The sequence below is a fragment of the Vicia villosa genome, linkage group LG3, assembly GCF_029867415.1.
Source record: "Vicia villosa cultivar HV-30 ecotype Madison, WI linkage group LG3, Vvil1.0, whole genome shotgun sequence".
Classification (NCBI taxonomy): Eukaryota; Viridiplantae; Streptophyta; class Magnoliopsida; order Fabales; family Fabaceae; genus Vicia; species Vicia villosa.
Genome location: NC_081182.1, coordinates 31,512,772 through 31,529,160, shown reverse-complemented (window position 1 = coordinate 31,529,160; position 16,389 = coordinate 31,512,772). Strand labels below are relative to the sequence as shown.

The following is a 16,389-nucleotide window of genomic DNA, read 5'->3' as shown; positions in this document are numbered from 1 at the left end:
AAAAACATCCAAGACATAACAAGTGCAACAATCATGTTATGGTTCCTCTTCTTCTCCATTGCAACTTTTTTCTTCAACCTCAAAATCTTCTCATTACTTGTGTCTGTTCCCAAATTGTCAGTGACAATGTCCTTCAAAATCTCTTTCAACGCATCTTTTGTCATTTCAGTGCATTTACATTGAATCACCTCGACATTGAATTCACCCAGCTCATCATCCCATATGAACATACCGCATCCATTCTGCAGAATAACAAGCAACCTTTATTGCACAGCAAACAGACCAAATAAAAAAAATGTGAATGAACTTACCAGTACATTTCTGCATTTCCAGAATTTGCGTTTAGGGTTATCAATGGTGTTTGATACCCACATCTTCATGGTTATGTTACAACTACAGCGAGGTGGAGCTTGGGAACGATGAAGCAAAGAAGGAGATTTGCAACCGGAGTTCCCTACAGAGGAAGATTTGCTACCCATGTTGTGAGATTAGCGGTGAAGCAGCGACTGAGGAATGCTACGAGGAGAGGAACAGGAACCCTAGTTTCTTCGTTTGCTGAAATAATGTAATTTGAGAAGATGATGAAATGCCATGGTGGATATTAAGAAGGAAAAAAATTCCACGTGTGATTCAAAATAGAATCTTAGGGGAATCTGAGTGCAACCGTGGCAATTAGGGGGGTCTGGGGAGGGAATCTACAGATGTTAAGGGGGTGATCAAAAAAATTTTTTTTACAGGGGCTAAAACCTAATCTCGCTAACATTACAGGGGGGGTTAGTATATTTAACCCAAAAATAATCACTTTTTTCAATGTTGATTATCTGAAAGAGTGTTTATCATGTTGATTTAATTATTTTTATTCTTATTTTTAAATATCAACATAAAAATTTATGTTTATATTTTAAATAATCATTTTTTTCAATGTTGATTAAACTCTAGATCAGCTGTTTATACTCATTTATTTTTTTAAAAATTACATTGATATTTTGCCTCGATAACAGGTTTTGCAAGACCTATAGGTTTATCATGTTGATTTAATTAACTTATTGTAGTAATAATTAGTATATATTTATATTTATATTTATATTTATGTACTATAGTTAAATTGAATGAGTATAAAGAGATGATCTAGAGTTTAATATTTGATTACAATATTTATTTATATTTATGTATTAATGTAAAGAAGTTGTTGATATTTATATAAAAATAGTATATAATTATGCGGGCAAATAATCAATTATCAAACATTTGGTTTGAAATGATTTGAATTTCATGTTCACTTTGAAGGGCATAAAAACTTATATGAATCTCATGACTTAAGTGCTGGTTATTAAGAATACCAACATTGTTCCGTTGTAGGGTTTTAAGATAGTCTCAAATAATTCTAGTTGTTTGTAAGTTTCACCATATACGATATTTGGCATAATACTTTGATTAATCATGCTCCTCTTCATGCTACATTTCATCATTTCTATTGAGACGACCATTGCTTTATGGATATTCTTTTGTAGTCTTTCTTAGAAAATTTAATTGTAGGTAAGATATTTATGTGAGAGTGCAAATATAATTTGAAGTTTAAATATCTCTAATTTGTATTTTAAATCCTTAATATTCATTAGTGAAACAGTTGTGAATTCTATGATATCATGAGTACGTTCTTGTCTTTGCATTGTGCTTTTATTTCCTTTGTCGAGGTAGGTTTATCACCTGCATTCCACTTCTTAAGAAATATGGTTGGGCCTAACTCAACCCTACAAAACTGGCTTGTAGGGTGAGGATTTTCCCCACTTATAAGGACATGTTCAGGCCATATATTATCCGATGTGGGACTCTTAACACCCCCCTCACGCCCAGGACTAGACAACTGGAGCGTGGAAATAAATGGTGGGTGACCCGATAGCGAAAACCATAGAAGGTGGCCCACCGGATCTTAAACGAGACTCTTTGATACCATGTTAAGAAATGTGGTTGGGCCTAACTCAACCCTACAAAACCGGCTTGTAGGGTGAGGATTGTCCCCACTTATAAGGACATGTTCAGGCCATATATTGTCCGATGTGGGACTCTTAACACCACTGATAGAGAATTCTATGATGTCATGATGCATTTCAAAGCGTGAGATGCTCGTTGAAGTTTCATCCCAATTTTGAAGGAGGTCAAATGCTCCCATGGATCCATCTTATATTGTATCATCGTTGGAAGTCAGAATCGCCTTAATATCAACTCTTTATTGATTGGTTTAAAACTTTTGAGTTCTAACCTCTAATCCAATTTTTAGAACGTTAGTCCATACAACATTTTCCCCAATAATAAGGGTATGTTTGGATTGATGGAGGGGAGTGGAATGGAACAAAACGGAATGATATAAACTTATGTTCCATTATTTGAATTGATTAAAAATGGATGTAATAGAGCGGACCGGATGGAATGCATTCCATCCCATCCCATCACTTTCCATAATTTTTTATACCCTCCGATTTGGGCGAAATGACAAAATTTATCTATTCCATCATGAAATACCCAAACAATATAATGACATCTTTATTCCATTCCGCTCCGCTCCATTCCGCTCCGCTCCATTCCGCTCCGCTCTATTCCGCTCCGTTCCGCTCCGTTCATTTTACTATATCAACATAGCCTAAATCTTGAACTTATAATCATCAAAGTCATATATTAATTAATAAATATTTGTATTAAATAACACTAAATACTATATATTATTTTTAGAATTCATGTAATCTTATAAAATAATATATAAATTTTAATCATATAATTGAAGCCAAATAAAAATATAAAAATAATAATCCGTTTTGATTACTCTAAATTATCATTGGACTTAAACTCTCCATGTTATGATCACGAAATTATTTAGCATATAATAGTTTAAATAATGGTCATCAATTTTGTTTTTCTAATTCAACATTCATTTCATTCGCTTCAAATCACCCCAAATCACAACCATCAAATCATCGTCTCACAAATACCTAACTTGTATGTCATCTTTTATTCTCTTTCTCCATAAGTCTCTCCCTACTAATCACACTTTTATCATCCAACTCATTTTGATTTCTTATATATTCCAGACTTATCGAGGAACAAAGTAGAAGATGAGATATGAGCTAGGCATTTTTGATACGGCAATTTGGTGGTTGTGATTTAGAGCGAGGCGAAGAAACGTTGAGTTGAAAAAAGTGGTAAGAGTTAATATATAACAATTTTTTAATATTTATTTAGATTTAATATTTTAATTAGAAAATGGAGGAGCTCAAATTGTTGATAGAGAAGATGTATTTGCTGAAAAAAATGACACAACATCATAAAAGTGAATCACGAATGAAGAACGCATAAGTCTCAATATTTGTGTTGGACTACTCATCTTCTTTCTCCATCTCGTTAATTTTGTTTGTTTAATTTTTGTCACGTTATTTGTTTTTAATGAATTTATTGAATTATTTTGTGATAACTAATTGAATTGTTTTATAAAAGTTATTGATTTGATCTATTTCACCTACCAATTATCAAATCATCTAGATCAACCACATCTATGATTCTATAATTCGACATAAGGTGAATATAGAATTAGAAGTTATTCCTTTCTCTTTAGTCTAATAAATTAATGATCAAAATTTCACTTCTTAAAAATTAATAAATGAGACGTCGCACGTTTAAATCCACACTCCAACAATTATATGTCTTTGTAATATTTTTTTTAATAAACAATTTGTATCTAGCGGAATATATCTTTGCAATTATAAACTGAGCTAGATTATAACAACAGAATAATATTCTCATTAAAATTTACAAGTGTGTCACTGTTCTTATTGCTTCTCATTAACTTTAAGCATCTTTTAAACTTTTGATGGCCATTTAGTTTATTGAACTAATACTATTAAGTAATTCTAAATCACTAAATTATAACTACCAAGTAATTTTAATTTTTGAGTCAAATCCTAATTACCTTATAAACTATACTCACTCCTAAATTACTAAACTCAATCCTTGATTGCTCGCTACATAAAATGTCTTCAATCACAACAATATTATATTCATAAAAAAATTAGTTAGCTATATAATTACAAATAACTAAAATGTTTTAGTTTAGTATTTTTTTCTTCTATTTTGATTAATTACTGCTTTTTATCATTTTTAAAGTAGTTCAATTATCCCATCATAAAAACATTGAGTTTGAATAAAAATAGTAGTAAAATGTTTTCCTTTGAAAATGATGCAAAATAATTAAATATATACTGTAAAAATAAATAATAATAGGAAGAAAATCACTTGTTGAAATTGTCTATTTGTTTCTGTAGATGTACTTCTTAAAGTATTTTTTTTTTTATAAAAAAATTATTTTTTTTTCTGTAGATACATATTTAGAAATGTTAAAATACAGTGAAACCAAATTAATGTTATAAGTTTCAGTAGATTCACTTAAAGAAAAAAGTAAATTAAAAAAAAAAAACTTCTGAAAAACATAAATGAAATTTTGTCGATGACTAAGAGATTCGCGTGGATTTCTCTTGTAGGAAAGAGGCAAAGGCAAAAAGTAGGCCACATAGGTGGCGTGTTTATCCTGTTAACGCTTGCAATTGCGAGGGAACCAACACTCTCCACCTCCGCACAATTTGATAACGCAATTCAACTCAAAAAGTGAGAAAGAACCAAACTAAAACAATTTTCAACTATAAATAGTTCATAATTCATTCAGTTGAGTCTTTTTGCCTTTTTCAGAAATTATTATTATTATTATTGTTATTATTAGTTTTAGAATCATAGAGTTATGGCTTCTTCATTATCCAACTTAAAAACACCACTTCACTTTCATTCCTTCAAAAACCCTTTCTATTCTCGATTCATTCCGTCCCTTTCTCACTCCTTCAACAACCCTAAGCCGTTTCATTCTGCTTCCTCTTCTCTCAAAGTTGCTGCTTCTTCTTCCGATTCTGCTGATAATTTGCTCCAGAAGCCGGTTATTTCTCAAGGGAAAGGAATTGGTGAGGAACATTGCTACGAACAAGAGCAAGATGATACTACTGAAGAAGAAGATAAGTGGTTTGATTGGGAAGATCAAATTTTACAAGATACCGTTCCTTTGGTTGGCTTTGTTAGAATGATTCTTCATTCTGGACTGTAAGTTTTTACTCTAATCATATGGATAATGTGTTTTCTTTTTTAATTTTTAATTAATTTATTTTTATCTTGAATTTATTGAGAAATATATTGGCATTTAAATTTATAATAATTTAGGTTGATTAATGAATGCATTTTTTTTTTAATTTTAAATTTCTGTAAAAACTCCAATGAAATTGAATGTATTCCTGGTTGGGTGTGCCTGTTCTCTCGTTACCTTGTAGTTTGTTCTCACATTATTAATCAAAATCTTTGCAGTGCCTATGTGAATTGTGATCCTTCACTAAATTTATCCTATTGCTACTTTTTAAATTTATGATGACTTTATGAATCTTTCAATTTATCAACATACCCTCTGAATTTTGCTTTATGACTTTAGGGAGCTATTGCAAATAAAACAAGTTTGTGCCAAAACAACAAGTAGTATATAAGATAGCCCAACTCAATGTTCAATGTTTATCACAAACCATCTCTAACTTCTGAATGTATCAACTGTTAGGAAGATCCTAAAGTCCCACATTGGTTGGAGATAGAGCATTGAAAGAGTTAATATAGAGGGACATTCCTCACTTTACCAACCGGTTATGTAAGGATGAGTTAGGTCAAACTCTAATATCTACCTCAAAACCTGGCACTAAACAAATATTTTGACCAGAACTCAAGTTTCATGTTTTTTACTACCTGAAATATGATTTCTGAACTTTATGTTGAGAGTATCATTTTAGTGAGTGTTAAATTCTATTCCAAAACATAAATCCCTTGTCACCTCTTGCATTTAATTTGGATGTTTGAACTTATAGAACCCATTACAGCACAGTGCATGCATAGGAACAGAGAGTACTTACACATGGGGTGAGTCAATGCATGAGCGCATAAGTGGTTAAAATCCTTTTAGTAGACAACTATTGATATTGTGGTTAACCCTAGAGTGCTAAAAGCTGAAAAATATTATGTTTATTTTACTAATACTGTACATGTTGTTTGTGAACGATATATAATTGATTCCACTTCCAATCTTTTTGAGGGATTCTGGGTGAAACGGAAGCAGCTTCTCAAGAATAGTTTTTTCGCTCTGAACTTAGTCTATCTCCATCTTAATATCTAGTGCATGAGAGAAAAATAGATATGAAAATGAAGATAGTCCAAGTCCAGAGCATGAGAAAACTGTTTTTGATAAGCTCCTTACATTTCACCTAGAGTCTCAAGAAATGATTGGACGTGGAATCAATTATACAAGGGTATATCTCTCTTTTCCTCTTTCACTCTCACACAAACAACATGTACATTATTCCACCAACAGAAGGCTTTTTTTCCTGATATTATCTGATTTTAGTATAGTAAAAATAATCTTTTTTGGATTTAGCAATCTATCAAATTAAGTAGTTGTCTACTAAAGACCAAATGGCATTTTGGTGATCATGAGTGACATTGTGTTAGGTGCCAGATGAGTCTTTTTGTTTTGGCCTAAACATGTGTTTGGGTTTGAGGTACTTCGCCATTATCAATATTACACAGGTTTTCCATAATACCTGTGCGATATTACAAGGCCAAGACAAGGGAGGGGTTTTATTGGTGGTCCAAGTAGCACCATTGCAATGGGCACGGGACAAGTAATGCATTCCTTTCTCTATGGTTTTATGTAAACAAAAATCATTGCACTAAAATTGGGAAATAACAGATTAAATTCAATAAAACTTATTAGTAATCAGCCTCTGCATGCAAGAATTATTTATTAGCTATGAAGAAATTTATTAGTTGTGAAGAAAATTACATTGATACTTGTTTATATGATGTTCTGACTTCATTTATCTTGTAATTTTTTATAATACCTTGTTCTGATTTCATAGATATGAAAGTGGAGATAGAATAACTTCAGAGCATGAAAAAACTATTATTGAGAAGCTGATTCCATTCCATCCAGAATCTGACAAAAAGATTGGCTGTGGAATAGATTATATTACGGTATATCTCTCTCTCTCTCTCTCACTCTCACAAATAGCATGTACATTATTCCACCAACAAAAGGCTTTTCCGGATTTAGCAAAGTGTTTTTAGTACAATAAAATTAAACTTTTTCGGATTTAGCAAAGTGTTTTTAGTACAATAATATTAAACTTTTTCAGATTTAGCAATCTATCAGATTAACCTCAACATCAGTAGTTGTCTACTGAAAAGATTTTAACCAGTTATGCGCTCATGATTGATCTGTTCATCAACAGTGCACTTTAGTGGACTCCAATCTTTTACAATTACAATATCAACCTAATTTTGATAGTTTGCACACTACCTGATTTGCTAACCCTTAATGATATAGTAAAAACTAAAAACCCATTGTTTGTTGCTCAGCTCTGCAATCTATGAGCCTCTGGCGTGGATGGATTTTTTTTAAGGATCCTCATTTTGAAATTATCTTCATTTTTTCCTTTCTATGTAGCCTATTCCTCAGGTTTCCTTGCCATTTAATTAACATTTGAGGTATTTATCCCCCTTTATGCGCGATGCTATGGCCACCCTCTGTGTGATAAGTTTTGATAGTTGACTGGTTACTTGTGTTATACTATTATCCATCCCAATGGGGGGAATCAGGATGAGCTCTGGCCTACTAAGAATTGAAATATAGCCAGTAGGTCTAATGTGATTTAGCATCGCAGTCTACGGTAAACCATGCTCATTTGTTATGTCACCCTTTGCAACCCAACAAGCTCTTTCCACTCACAAGTATAAGATCTCAGACACTCATTAATGATTCACAAGTACAAGCTCCTTCCACCCTGTGCTATTCTAGTCCTTACTGTATTGGGAATGAGAATAAGCCGAGGTAAACTAACTGGGAAGATGCATCATACCTGCTTCACTAGAAAATGAGGCAGGATGCCACAAAAGCAAAGCATTTGCTTGTCCTTTTGACCCAGTAAAAGGATTGTGCAAATTTGGTAAGTATGATCGAATCCTGAGGGCTTCTCGGCCCAAGATGGATGAATATGAATTTCCTCGAGTAGCCATGGAATCCAGATGGATGTGGCCAACAGCAGTTGTTTGATGATATGAAAATTTCTTAAATATTTTTGATAATATGTTAGACTATCTTTGATTATCTCCTAGGATTAGTTTATTAGTCATTATCACTATTTATTTCACCATATAATTACAATCTTATCAAATCATAATCATAATTCAAAGTCTGTATTCTTTCTTTTCCTCCTTATCTAAAACCTTATAACAGCAAAATGACTTCAGATTAGTACCATCCTTTGTGACCTATTTAGTCACTATTCTGCTGTTGATTTTTCTATATTTCTTATTTTAGAGTATCCGCAAATTATATCTTACTATTAGTTTCTATATTTCTCTGTTATTGTCAAGATTTGTTTCTCTAATTAAATAGGATTTGAAGTCTTGTATTGGTATAAATAAGGGTTATTGCTTGGTTTTTGTTTATCTAAACATAATCAACAATCATATCAAACCATATTCACAATTCAAAGTCTTTATGCTTTCTTTCCCCTCCTTATTTAAAGCGATATAACTTTAACAACATTAATCCGCCATTCTAAATTTTAAGACCGCCTATTCTGCTCCAAATTATGTTGGGAATGAAAATTAAGACCCTCTAGATTCTCGATGATCCTTTTCAACTCTTGGCTTACCTTGACTTCCTCCACAATATGAGAATAATCCGGCTACTAAGGTTTAGGAATAGCCTGGAGGTGAATCTCTTTGCCGTCCCTCAGAAACAGAGTTAGCCATCTTATAAGAATAGCCAACCTGGTACGCTGTCAAACTCAGCACGATAACTTAAAACCAGTTTCTCTGATTTGCTGTAGTAACCTCAATCTGTTTCTATCTCTCTCACAAAGACAGGACTCCCAAATCCCAAGTTTCATTCTCCTGTTTCACCATAAGGTGATCCTAGATTGACTTCAACTCAGTGAAGGTAAAATGCGGATGAAGTGCCTGTGATAGTTCTTCGAAGCTTAAATGGTTAAATAGAAATTTGAGAATTTGCTGAGGTGTTGACTCAAAATGCGAATCATCATTCATCACCTAAGCAAATATAACCTTCAGATGCCAGTGTTGTATTTGCTTTGACCAAGGCCATAAACTCTTTCTCATACATGATACTGCTACTTGGACAAGGAGGATTGAGGTAGCACTTTGCTGAAAATTGCTATTGGCTGCTTAGCTTGAGTAATGAATCTAATGATTGCGCCTAAACCTCGACCTGTGCATCAAACTCTATGGAGAACGGTTGTGAGAATTTAGGCATATCCAACACTGGGGTGTTGTGATAGCTTGTAACAATGCCTGAAATGTTGTCTCCGCTACCTCAGTCTACTCAAAAGCATGTTTTCCCGACAATCATTTCATAGGCTGAGCAATTTTTTCAGAATCACATACAGGCCACTGATATTAGCCTGTCAAGCCCAATAATCCACCATAAGGCTTTTACTGTTCTTGGCACAAACTAGCTCAGATTGGAATTTGCTTTAAGTTATGAGGGTTCATAGTAACCCCATCTTGGATAAGATGTGACTGAAAGTCCGAGACAGTCACCCTTCCTCTTCCTGAAACTTCACCTTTTCAGACGTGGCTGGTATACATTGATCGAAAACGCTAGCATGGATGTGAATCACTCTTTTTGCAAGTGCGTCTCCCATGTTCTACTGTATACCAGCCAATATGTTGATGGGAAACACTAGCTTGTATTTCCAATTTTCCATAGAAAGGGATGTAGGAAAGCATTCATAAATAGCACAATGAAGCACATTGAAATGTGGCTGGTAAATGGTCAATCTGAATAGTATGACAATTTATGACCCATGGTGAGTTTGGAATGCTGTTTTGGGAATTTCCCTTTCATGCATTAATATTTGATGGTCACTTACCCACAAATCAACTTTAGATAAGTAACCTGTCACATGTAACTATCCAATGCGATCTAGTATAACAAGGATTGTCATCTTCTCTAATGCTCATTAGTCCATACAAAATTACCAATTTCCAACCCTCTTTTTAACCAAATTCACTAGGCTGGAGTAAGGCCTTGTGCTAGATGGTTTGGAATTTTTTCCGCCGGCCTTCAATGCTACTCCCGCTTCCTCCCTTTGTGCCACTAAAAAACCTAAAAAGAGAGGCAGATTGATTAATTTCAAGAGTTCTCGAGACTAGAGGTGATGATTGGCCAAATTATCATGTAATAACACCAAGTTCCCACAGTAGGTGAAGGACATGCTGGAAGTGGCCCAATTTGTCATTACATCGAGATTCTAAATGAAACATTGCCCTGCCAACGGCATTTTCAAATTCAAGCAACAGCCAGATGCCTCCTCCTTGAGTCCATCACCCAAATGCACTCAGTAGGATGGTTTACTATTGACTCTATAGTGGTAACAGGTAAACCAAACCTACCGGCAATAAAATTATTGCCTCCTCTGCTTTCTATTAAACCCAAGGTTCTTTGTAATAATAATCCCTTGGCCTACCTATATTATACTAATAGTCCTAATAATACCCATTCTTTCCTCTTTCTAGTACACACCTTGCATTATTTTTCTAGTAAAAACACCAACATTGGAAAACAGTGGGGCCGTGTCATTCATACCTGTGCTGGACACATCTGTGTTACACACTTCATTATCATGTCTGGTTATACTAGTTCCGATGAGAATGCTGTAATAATTGGATAAATGACAACATTTTATCATATTTATAATTTATAATGACTCATGCAACTTTTGACTCATCAGTCTCCTCTTTCAATTTTAGATATGTTTTTATATTAATTTTAGATATTGTTTTCCATTAGTGTCATGTTCTGTAAAAATTTATCCATGCACATATCATGTTGTACCCATGCTTTCTAGTTTGCAGGTAGCCAAATCAGTTTGTTGCCACTGTGTTACCTTTTCGCTTATGGCTGTGCTATACCTGTTTTGCTTTCTCTAGTAGCTTAACTGTTCACTGCTGCTATGTAACTTTTCTGTGTTGCGTGCGTGTGTTTAATAAAATACGCATTACTGCACTCACTAAAATTCCTTCTGTTCTGGTTTTTCTGGTGAAGATTATAACGGATTTTTTATGTTTCCTGTGACAGATTGGATATCATCCTGATTTTGATCGCTCTAGGTGTATGTTCATAGTGCGAAAAGATGGAGAGATGGTTGATTTTTCATATTGGAAATGCATAAAGGGTTTGATCAGAAAGAACTATCCATTATATGCAGACAGTTTCATTATCAGGCACTTCAGAAATCGGAGTCGTAGCTTCTCAAGTTAATATCTTCTGAATGTTGTACAATTAAATGTTCCATTTTTCGTGTTCTCTGATTGCTGATAGCTAGCATACTATTTTAATAGTATGGAAATAAAAACTACAGAAATTTATGGAGTTCGCTGATAATCGCCATCTGGATATTGAATCCATTTTATTATGTTTGCAGTGATTTAAAATTATGGGAACATAGCTTTTGTATATACACCTTGATGACAATGTTCCTTTCAGTTAATTTAAAGAAATTGAAGTTTAGTTTATTTTTAATCCATTGCTGTTATGTTGTATAGGAAGAGATGTTATCCTATTTCAATTCCAAAGAGTTCCATACACTTGAATGATGATTTGTGTATTCTTATTCATTTAGACAAGTTATATTTTATAATGGATAATTGCATGTAGGGAGCATTAAATATGTTCATTTTTTCAGATCTCAACGGTTGAATTAATAAATATTATGGTAGAGAATGGACTACTATAATTGACAGTTTCTGTCTCTCCCTTCTATGTGAGACACCTGTATTATCTTGGTCTTTGTTGGTAGAAAAATGGGCAGGTGTCCTAATAAGTTTGGACTGTTCCATAGTTGGTTGGTGGCTCAGTGACCACATGGCTTGAAACAGAAAACATTTCTTTCCTTTAATAACATTTAATTTGATTTTATTATGGGGAGATCGAATCATCCCTTGCCACTTTAGGCACTTCTACTACCACAAATAGATAAAGATGGATGATTGGTAAATATATATAAACCGTTAAAACCTATAATATATTCTTAATCTATTTGTATAGTGTTTATTAGATTGTATATTTCCTCTTTAGGCTTATATAACTTCTTTAATATTTAAGAAGAGTGGCGAATAGTTGGTTTGATAAAAGTATTCTGGTGGTTGAATTGAGAAAGTCTCACTTAAATTTACTGGAAAATCCTTTATATTGAAGGGTCTTGATTATACTATCAGATGAGTGGTGAACTAATACAAATTTCTGGGTTAATTTCCTCTCTGATGTTGGTTCATTCATTTCACAATATTTTTTGAAAAGGTTTGTAATTAAAAATAATTTTTAATTTTTTAATTAAACAAAATTTTAATTATTTAATTAAACAATTTTTATCAACTCGTTTCAACCCCCCTCTCTCTCTCTTGTGATTATATATATTCACATCACTTTTCTTCTATATTCTTTTTATAGGAATTGTCATTGAGGATGTGAAAATATAGTTAAATGATACTTAAATAAAATTTTATAATATTATTACGATTGAACCATGGTATAGGAAAACTTTTTACTTATGCAAGAAAATTTTTTATCACGATAGAAGGGAACGACGAACCAATACTCTAGAAGTCTTTTCATTATTGCGCAATAGGAGAACTTGGGGGCAACTTTTTCAAGCTCGACTACATGCTCAAAGGTAGGAAATTTCAATCACAATGAAACTCAGTTCAAGAACGTGTATACCAAGGCGTTGAGGACTCAGAATATCCACAATAAGACTCATACTTGATCCTCACCCTCAAATGGTCACCCACCATCAAATGTATTCAGAGGATCTTTCACATAAGGCGCCATATCACATGCTCAAATGGTCACCCACCATCAAATGTATTCAGAGGATCTTTCAGATAAGGCGCCATATCACATGAGGATGATTTTAACCACTTACTCTATATAAAGCCTAACAAATGTCATTTAGATATTTTCAAATTTACACTTTTAAATTAATTTTTTACTCATTCGTTGATTTAATCGTTGAAGTGTTAACTTTATAAGTTGACTTCCACTTCACCGTATTAAAAACTCACTATAGCTTACTAGAACTTTGTTTTATTCGATCTCTCCCTATTTTTGTTTCTAGTTTTGAACAACAGTGATATTATCTTTTTCTTTTCAACATGGATGTTAAGATAAACTATGTCCAAATTAATAACTAGAGGTGTCAGTTCCTCATTCGTCCTTGGCTTTAGATTTATCCAAAATTAAAATACAACAGACATAGTAGTACACTACTTGATGATATGAACCCCACCTAATATAGCCAATCAGCACCCGCAATTTGTCACAAGAGCGTGAGTGCATTGCAAAATATTTTAGAAATAATCTACTCCCTCCGTCCCATAATGAGTGACCCAGCACACCATTTCACACAGATTAAGAAAAGTGTAAAAAAGTAAGAGAGAGAATATCATTTTTACTATAGTACCCTTATTATGTATTGGGAATTGTGAACTTTTTATTAAGTAGAGGGTAAAATTGGAAAAAGTGTATAGAAAATTGAAATGGTTCATTCATTTTGGGACATCATTTTATTCCATTTAGGTCACTCATTGTGGGACGGAGGGAGTATCAAGAATCATCATTCTAGTTTCTAAAATTAGTGTTGTGAACCAAAATTTGTTAGCATGATGAAAATTTTACGTCTATGCCGCACATGTGGAGCGCACTTTTAGGTTAAGATAACGAGGTGGTTGTACTGGAGAGTTTAAAATACGACGTGTGTCTTCTCCCCATTTTGTTGTCCTTAATGCTAACATGCTGGTCTTAATATAAAAACAGTTTTTGATGCCTTTTTGAATGGGCAATGTACTAATGGATAATGGACTACTATAATTGATACTTCCTGTCTCTCCATTGTTTATGAGACACCTGTATTATATTGGTCTTTGATGATAGAAAAATGGGCAGGTGTCCTAATGAGTTTGGACTGTTCCTTAGTTGGTTGGTGGCTCAGTGACCACATGACTTGAAACAGAATACATTTCTTTCCTTTAATAACATTCAGTTTGATTTTATCATTGGGAGATCGAATCATCTCTTGCCACTTTAGGTAGTTATATTACCACAAATAGATCAAGATGATTGACTGCTCATCGTATATAGACAGTTAAAACCTATAATTTATTCTTAATCTATTTATAAAGTGTTTATTAGATTGTACATTTCCTCTTGAGGCTTATATTATTTATATTATATGCATGATAATAGATATTTGCATCATAACCCAAAACTATTAGGATAAGATACTGGAGTCTTTTTCAGTTTAGTTAGAGATTTTGAATTCGAACTTAGTTGTTATTTATTATAGTTTTATAAAATTTGAGGATTAGTTTTTTCAGTTGTGCGTAGAAAATATTCGATTTAGAATCATAATTATAAAATATATAAAAAACAAATAATTAAATGACGTTAAAGCAGTTCAGTCCGTAATTGTGGTGAAATATCGACGATAAAATCTTAGTTTTGAATTTGCGACATTTCACTTATTTCGTGTGAAATTTATACATTATGCAACTAACAAAAAAAAATGAATTGTCAATTTTTTTTTTAAATTTGAAAAATAAAATAAAAAAGAATATTAAATTTTAAAAGTATAAGATAATAAAAAAGTATGAGTATGAAAAACAAACTAAAAAAACAAATATACTTTGGTGATATCTACTATCTAGAAGCTCATGCCATTCTTTTGGATACTTGCAATAGCTGGCAAATTGATGTAAACTTTATAAAATTATTATATTCATATTTCTATTCTAAAGAAAAGCCAGAGGATTTCCTTTCTTTGAGTGATTTTGTAGCTTTCTTCATTTGGACCTAACGTGCATTGAACTTAGATCAGTTTTCAGTAGAAGATATTCAATTAAAATATATTGTGCTTAGTTTAATCAACATAAAGTCAAGTTCAACTAACTCACTTTGAAATTCACTATCAAAACAATCATCAAAAGTTTTCAATTCTGAATATTAAATTCCTTTTCTATAAACAAATGGAATAGAACATTTTGAGGGATTTAAATAGAATAATAACAATCTTGGATACATATTAGATTAAGATTATGTATATTCTAGAAATAAATATACTAATTATAAACACTTTAATATTATGGTGTTTTATTGCTACATACATGTTTTAGAAGGACTCAAATCAAATTCATTAAGAAATTGGATCACAAAAGACCATAATATGAAAATACTCTAAAGGTACATATTATTATTTTATGTTATTTTGTTTTTTTATCAATAATGCACGTTTTGTAACAAATTTTACATAATTTTGCAAAGTCTCAAAGACGAATCTACAATATTTATACGTGACATAAGTTAACGTGACGAGAAATGAAATGAAAAAAACACACAAGAAACAAAACGAATGAAGATTCAGATTCACTCTGTCAAAATTATGTTACTATGAGATAGGATCATAATGCTATCTCATTATGCAAACAAAGAAGTTTGGTCATGCTAAAATCATGGCACGATGGAAAGATGGAAAGATGTTGTGGCACAATTGTTTGATGAAAATGTTGAATAATTGATATGATAAAATTGCACCATCACATGCAGTTTTCTTGAAAATTATCTTGCCACGTCAATTATGTATTAAATCGTGGCGCAGTGGATTGGTATTATGGGAAGACTTATGCACTCCAAACCCTCTATTTAAGTGAAATATGATGTAATTGATAATGGATTTTAGATTTTAATCATTAAGAGACGGTCGCATATTTCCAACAATGTAGGATTGAGACTCTTTCACCATTGGAGTGATTATTCTCTTGTAATTCATGCATTCATTCTCTAAACTTTTGCTTACGATTGTTTATACCATGAATATCTAAGTTTCTTTAAATTAGGCCTTTGGAGATAAATCTAATTCGAGTTGCTTGAACCATGTAGTTTACTTTATATATTCAAGTGTCTTGCTAATATTATTCAACATAATTTGTTTTTAATGATTTCTTACATTATATCAACTCTGCCTAATTATATCATTCAACATCCAATAAATCTAAATATATGGTATTGGTTGATTTGTGATATTAGGAATTAACATTTGATAAAAACATTTTTCAACTACAAATTTTCCTAAGACGTTAGAGAGATGTGATTGAATAAACGTGTTGTGCGGCAAAAAAATTGAACATAATTATTTTATTAATTCATCATGATATTTAATAAAAAATTGCAAAAACATCAACAAAATTACC

At 32.4% G+C, this 16,389-nt stretch overlaps 1 protein-coding gene across 1 annotated transcript; it reads left to right on the top strand.

Moving 5' to 3' along the window:
- Positions 1-4,485: 4,485 nt before the first annotated feature.
- LOC131660864 (protein DCL, chloroplastic-like) lies at positions 4,486-12,142 on the top strand. Its single transcript, XM_058930218.1, has 3 exons — positions 4,486-5,130; positions 6,978-7,092; positions 11,225-12,142. The coding sequence occupies exons 1-3, from the start codon at positions 4,781-4,783 to the stop codon at positions 11,405-11,407; spliced, it is 648 nt and encodes a 215-aa protein (XP_058786201.1). The 5' UTR covers positions 4,486-4,780; the 3' UTR covers positions 11,408-12,142.
- Positions 12,143-16,389: the final 4,247 nt, after the last annotated feature.